Here is a 7,358-nt window from a genome sequence, read left to right on the forward strand (position 1 = left end):
ATGGAGCAAGATCCAGGAGAGGAAGAGACAACAAATGGCAGCTGGGCCCAGCCAGGCTGATGGATGGGCCCCTGCTGTCCCTCACCTGTCCCTCTCACTGATGGAGCAAGATCCAGGAGAGGAAGAGACAACAAATGGCAGCTGGTCCCAGCCAGGCTGATGGATGGGCCCTTGCTTCCCTCACCTGTCCCTCTCACTGATGGAGCAAGATCCAGGAGAGGAAGAGACAACAAATGGCAGCTGGTCCCAGCCAGGCTGATGGATGGGCCCCTGCTGTCCCTCACCTGTCCCTCTCACTGATGGAGCAAGATCCAGGAGAGGAAGAGACAACAAATGGCAGCTGGTCCCAGCCAGGCTGATGGATGGGCCCCTGCTGTCCCTCACCTGTCCCTCTCACTGATGGAGCAAGATCCAGGAGAGGAAGAGACAACAAATGGCAGCTGGGCCCAGCCAGGCTGATGGATGGGCCCCTGCTGTCCCTCACCTGTCCCTCTCACTGATGGAGCAAGATCCAGGAGAGGAAGAGACAACAAATGGCAGCTGGTCCCAGCCAGGATGACGGAAGGGGCCTCCCTATTTCACCTCTCCCTTTGATGCAGAAAAGATGCCCCCAGCTAGGGATGTACGACAGTTTCATTTCTGCTCGCAAAAGATGTGAGCATGCCCTGTTCATAATCCCGAACGCAAGTATGAGCAGGAGAAGGTGCCCACCGAAAACGTTTTCAAATTCTCGAGCATGCTCTCGCGTTCAATTTGCATCAGTTTCCCCATTCGATTCTGTGCACACTTCAAAATGCACACATTTTTGAATCGCCCACGCTTTAGTCTGTGGGAAAAATTTGCGCAACTTCGGAAGTGTGCACGCATGTGGGGATTTTCTGCGCAACTTGCATGTTCGGTAGCCATTTGTTTTGTGCAATTTCCCCATTCATACCAAATGGACAGAGATCACGAGTGCCGATCGATGCAAGACAAGGAGCGAGCTGATGTTTGGAGAATCTTGGCGCGCTTGAACATCGCTCATTTACCCATTCCACCCACAACTGTCCCTCTTGGAAAGCAGAAGAGGAGGTGCCTTCCGTGGAGCATCTTGAGACATGCTTCGGGGGAAATAAACCTCTCATTTTTCTTTCCGCCCTTTCAGCCGCCTCTGCGTTCTGATGGCTGCAACCAGTCCCAATTAACTTGTTTGCCTCTGCATATGTTTTCCATCCGCAGATCCAGGAGGGGTTATTTTCTCCTTGCAGATAGCATGGAATGGAGAATGCTTATTTCCTTTGAGGGACTTGCCTCTAATAAGCGCTTCTGATAACAAAGGACATCAGCACCATTTTTTCTCCTGCTGAGAACATTTCTACCTATGTGACCCTTCTATTGTACAAGGCAGCTTTTCTTCTTTATGTAGGACTTTTAATGTACAAACAGCTTTAAAACAGAGCCTCTACATTTAGAGGCAGCATCATACTACACACACACACATAGCCAAATAACATAGCCAAATAACATAGCCAAATAACCATAATGGCACCATCCACACACAAGAGGAAGGTATCGGCAGGCTTTTGGAAGCCCATGGTTTGCAGAAGTACAAAATACATATCTGGGTTGAAAATGCTAAGGGGAGGAACCAGTCTAGTGATGACTGAGCATGCTCAGAGGCTGCAGAATGCTGACTGACTATTGCAGGGGATGGAATGGAATGTCCTGGAAGGGAGCACTGAACAGGAACCCTTCACAGTCCAACATTTTGTTGCAAGACCCACTTATAAGTTTATAAACCTTGGTCATATCTTCCCTTAGCCATCTCTTGTTTTCTTAAAAGCTCCCAGAGCTTTAACCCAAGGTGGCAAACCTTTTTTCTGTTGGGGGCTGCATTCCTTCAGGGGTAATTTGTCAGGGTGAAGTGCTCTGTTGGGCAGAGTCAAAGACAAAAGTAGGAAAGGGCCATCCCTTCCCCTTTCTCTCTCATTCTTCCACCTCTCTCTCTCTCTCTCTCTCTCTGTCACCCCTTCTCTCTTTCTCCCTTAGTCACCCCCTCTCTTAGTCACTCTTTCTCTCTGTTTCCCTTAGTCACCCCCTCTCTCATTCTCTCTCTTTGTTCCAGTCAGGAGGACTTCCTGGGGAACGATAGATCACCCTTGCCAGAGATCTGAAGAGATCACATGCAGAGGACTTTTGAAATTAGACTGAGGGACTCCTGTGGCTGTTGGGTGACAAGTTTCTCACTCTTGATTTAACCTTGTAGGGAAGGAACTCCAACCCCTTTGTCATTTTGGTTTCACCTTTACCAATACTGAGCAAGACCCTGGCATCCCCTGGCTGGTGTGTTTAAAGGCTGGTTTCATGCCTGAGACAGCATCTGTTCTTGTGGTGACAGATTTCACGTCTTATACATACTGGAGCAGATGGAAGATCAAGAGTCTACCAATGGGACCATTTCTGAACTTGACTGCATTTTACATGTGGCAGTGGATATGGCTCTCAACATACAGTGCACCGCCTTCCTTTCAGGCACATCTCACTGAACTCCATGAGTATGAGTGACAAAAGAAAAGGGGGGAAAAAGGGAATATGTCAGTTCAGGTCTGGCAGAAGTCAAGAGATGGATGCACTGGAGAGTAGGGATGCTGGAGAAATCCTCCACGGACCCAATGAGGCCGGATTCAATATAGTCCCCGCGGCCCTGCTTTTAAGCGATAGGCTATGCAAATATTTGCATAGCCTATTGCGCTAATCAAAAGCACAGCCGCAAATGGTATCCAGGATGCCATTTGTGGCCGTAAAGGCTTTAGTTTAAGGTAAATGCAGCCATTGCTGCGGAGTGGAGCCGGCCGAAGAGGATTCCGGGAGGGAGGAACAAATCACCTCCCCCCCCTGCAGACCCCCCCCCCTCGGAACAGCAGGTAAGTGTTCCGCTCATCCCTACTGGAGAGCCAGTGCAGTGTGTAGAGTACACACACACACACACACACACACACCTCTGTTTATGACCCAGGGTGGACTGTGACAGCACTGAGCCCTATTCAAAGTACTGATTTTGATCTATAAAGCATCCTTCCCCAAATTGCTGTCCTCAAGATGTTTTGGACTTCAACTCCCATCAGCCCCAGCAAGCATGGCCAATGGTCAGGAATATTGGGATTGTAATCCAAAACATCTGGAGCGCACCAGGTTGGGGAAGGCTGCTATGAAGCATTACATGGCTTGGAACCACAGTATATAAAAGAATACCTTTTCCCATCGATTCCTTAAGATCACGCACTGAGGCCCTTCTGAGAATGCCCACTCCATCTGAAATATGGAGGGTGACAATGAAACAGAGGGCCTTTTCAGTGGTGGCTCCTTGGCTGTGGCATACTTGCCCTAGAGAAACCCGCTGGGTATCTGCAGTGCCATCTTTTCAGCACCAGGCAAAGACCTTTTTCTTCACCCAGCCCTTTTAACATTTTTTAAACATTTTCAATATTATGCATCTATGTTTTATTTTAAAACTGATACTGATAATTATTTTAACCTCTGCTCTGATGACATTTGCGCGCGCGCTCTCTCTCTTTCCCCCTCCCCCTCTCCCCCCTTGTGGGATTATTGTAGCCCTTCTTACATATTTGCAATGTTTGCATTGAGGATGCATTTGCTTTCATTCGATTCTTGTTTCTCTTTTCTGATTGTGCTCTCATTGTTATTCATTAAGGGTGCAATCCTATGCATGTTTAGACAGAAAAAGTCGTACAATTCCCAGCATGCCTCAGCCAGCCATGCTAATTAGGTTATTAGGATGGCTGGTTAATTACCTACATTAGCATGTAGGTTAACCTACATGCTAACCTACATGCCCAGGTTAATAGACACGTAATAAATGTAAATAATAAGCCAGTTCTGCCCCATGTCTGAGTTCTAGAGGTTCCTTCAGAAGCTGCAAAGAAATGGAACATTTCTCTCTATGCATCAGTTTTCACTCCTTGTACCACTTTGTCTCCACAGTACCATCTGGTATGAGCTCCATGCTCGGGAATGGCCGTTCAAGACCCAACCAGCCGAGGCAATAATTTGGCAAGTGGGCCGAGGGATGAAGCCGAACCTCAGCCAGATTGGCATGGGGAAGGAGATCTCAGTAGGTCACTTTTGGCTGCAGGGGCCAGGGAGCGGGGAGAGAGAGAGAGAGAAGGGAGGCAGAGAAAACTCAGAAAACTTTTATATTTTTCATCTCATCTCAATGTCTCAGGGACAGTTTTAAGATGTGACACAGTGGCTAGAGTGCTGGATTTAAACTGGTGACATTTGGGTTACAAATCCTTGCTCTGCCCCGCAGCTTACGGAGTGGCCTTGGGCCAGTCACTACCTCACAGGGTTGTGGTTTTCTGGATAGAAGGATGCAAACTGGGTATGCCATTCTGAGCTAGTTGGAGTAACGGTGGGGTGAAAATATTATGAATAAGGTTATGCTTATTTATGCAGCACCATCATCGGAGCACATGGTGCTTGAGGTGTCTCATAAGGAGAGGAGAGAAGAGGGTCCTGAGGGGAGAGACAAGGGGAATAAACAGAGATGGAATAGGTGTAGGAAAGGAGGGGATTGGCGAGAGGAATAAACAGAGATGGGATAGGTATAGGAAAGGTGTTCTGCTTAGGGATGGCGGAGAATTCCGCCACGGATTTCAGGGAGGCCGAATGCACTGGCATTCAGCCCCCGGAAACCCATGGTGGAACGGCCTGCCCCCCCACCCGCCCCGTGGATTCCCCCCAGGACGAGGCTTACCTGGGGCAGATGTTCCAGATGGCAGTGGCTCCGGCGGCGGTTCCAGAGGTGGCGGCGGCGGCGGCAGGTCTTTCGACCGGCTGCTGTGGCTGCCATTTAAATCCTGGTTTCCATGATAGACTACGTAAGTCTTTATGTAGCCTATCACGGCTGGGCAAAAAAAAAATGGCATACGCAAATGGCGGCGGCTACAGCGGCTGCCATTTGCGTTCCTTATTTTTCACCGTTTTAAACTACGTAAATATTTACGTAGACTATTACGGCAAAAAACGGGGGAACGCAAATAGCGTAGTGTGCGCTATTTGCGTTCCTTTTTTTCCCCGCTATAATAGTCTACGTAAATATTTACGTAGGTTAAAACGGTGAATAAAAAAGGAATGCAAGTCACGCCCACTACACTATTTGCGTTCCCCTTTCTTTCACCGTAATAGTCGACGTAAATATTTACGTAGACTAAAATGGCGAAAAATAAGGAACACAAATGGCGGACGCCGTAGCCGCTGCCATTTGCGTACGCCATTTTTTTGGTGTGTGTTTTTGCCCAGCCGTGATAGGCTACATAAAGACTTATGTAGGCTATCACGGCTGCCTGGCTGGACGCAAATGGCGGTCGCTACAGCGGCCGCCATTTGCGTCCGCACCGGAGCAGAGCCGGCCGGGCAGGATTCTGGGGGGGAGGACCGGTTTACCTCCCCCCCCATCGAGGATTCCAGGGGGAGGGACGGAGCGCCTCCCCCCCCCCACCATGAACACAATCTGCGAAAAGGTAAGTGACTTTCTCCTGGGTCTGATCATCGTCCTTTCAGGCAGAAATGGGGAGCACAAATATCAAGGGATGTATGAGAATTTTGTTTCAGTTTGCCCTCGAAAATCACTCGAAAATGCCCCGTTCACAATCCCGAACACAAACAGGAGCGCATTTCCTCCAAAAATGTTAGCAGGTTCTCAAAATTGCACTCACAAAATGTGTACTTGAAAAACGCACAACTTTCTCAAAATGCGCAAGTTCCTCAAAATGTGCAAATTTTAAATAACCCATACTTTAGTCTATGGAGAATATTTGTGCAATTTTGGAAATTTGCATACACTTGGGATTATTTGTGCAATTTTCATGTACAGTAGTTGTTTGTTTTGAGTGATTGTCCCATTTATGTCAAACGAGCAGCCATTGCAAACACGAGCGCAAATTGAGGAGAGATGAGAAGCGAACTCATGTTCAGAGAATCTTTGCAAGTTCAAATATCACCCATTTGCCCATCCCTACAAATATCAATCCTTCTTGGAAGGATTAGGGAGTGACTTTTAGAACCTGGTGTATGTATGTACGTGAAATATTTTTACCCCATTGTTCAGCCGAAAAGGCTCCCACACTGGCCTACATATGATCTGACCCTGTCCCCACAGTATTACAAACCAAAAGTCATGACACCAAAGGAAAAAGGGAAGAGGAAGGAAAAGGAAAAAGACCCCAATTTTTAAAGTTCAGTATAGATTGCATAATGACCACCTAGTGACAGTTCAAGGACAAGAGGAGCATGACGAAGCATGTCTTTCAGCAAAGGTGATTGAATGGCCCTGCTTCTCATGTGTGTGTCTCCTTGCATCACCTATTCCTCTTGTTGCCTTGCAGGACATCCTTCTCTTTTGCTGGGCCTACGAGCAGGAGGAACGGCCCACCTTCACCAAGCTCATGGAGATGCTGGAGAAACTGCCAAAGCGGAACCGTCGTCTTTCCCACCCCGGCCACTTCTGGAAGTCAGCAGAGTAAGATGGATGCTCTCCTCCATCCCAGCTCTGCCAACATTGCTGGCCTTGGAGCCCTGATCCACAGACACTTGCCCATGACTGTAATAACCATGCACCCTGAGACCCAGAGAAGGGCAGGGATAGTCTATCTACCAAAATCTGCGGTACAGGAGAGATGGGGAGGTGTGCGTTCCTCACCTACAATCTGCAGTGCTTATGAGAGTTGCACTGGCTGGGTCTCTTGCATGCATCTGGCCTTAGCCTGTGGTGTCAGCTGATACTTACTCCAGCCTATGTGGCCCCTTGGCACTGGAGCACTCAGACAGGTTTGGAGGAGAGGCAGAAAGGCACACGCAGTAGGTGATGGGTCCTGAATCTTCGATGCACCAATGAGTCCCCTCCTCTGCCATCACCTTACACTGCTTGACCTGCCTGTTTCACTTCTCACTCCCAGCCCTGATCAATGCACAGATCCAATCCCCAGCAACCTATGCCTTTCTGTGTGCGTCACTTGCAGCAGTGTAGTCGAACCAGGGCTCGCAAGGTCGAAGAGCCAGGACTTTTCAATTAGCAGGGTCAGTGACATCAGCTGCCCCCCTAATCCAGACTTCCCTGTTTGCTCTTTCGCTATAGTCCTCATGGTAGCTGGGGAGGAAATAGATTTTCCCAGCATCAATATATTGTTGGGATCTATCCCTGTTGTAACGCCAAGTAGTTGGGGGTGGCTCGGCCTTCCCATTCGTTTAAAAAGAAAAAGAAAAGACCTGTTCCTGGTGGGGAAGAAAACTGCTAGAAATTGTTTGTTAATATGGATCAACACATTTCCCTGCAATTTTGGCTTAGGGATATCGCAAGC

At 48.4% G+C, this 7,358-nt stretch overlaps 1 protein-coding gene across 1 annotated transcript in view; it reads left to right on the top strand.

Annotated features, from left to right (window-relative positions):
* KSR2 (kinase suppressor of ras 2) overlaps positions 1-6,524 on the top strand; it is a 349,744-nt gene extending 343,220 nt beyond the window's left edge. Inside the window, exons 18-19 of the mRNA XM_084819248.1 lie at positions 3,982-4,111; positions 6,387-6,524. Coding sequence (XP_084675374.1) covers positions 3,982-4,111; positions 6,387-6,524 — 268 coding nt within the window. The remainder of the gene's footprint in view (positions 1-3,981; positions 4,112-6,386) is intronic.
* Positions 6,525-7,358: the final 834 nt, after the last annotated feature.

The sequence above is a fragment of the Heloderma suspectum genome, chromosome 13, assembly GCF_057233095.1.
Source record: "Heloderma suspectum isolate Gila_16-S chromosome 13, 16-S_ref, whole genome shotgun sequence".
Classification (NCBI taxonomy): Eukaryota; Metazoa; Chordata; class Lepidosauria; order Squamata; family Helodermatidae; genus Heloderma; species Heloderma suspectum.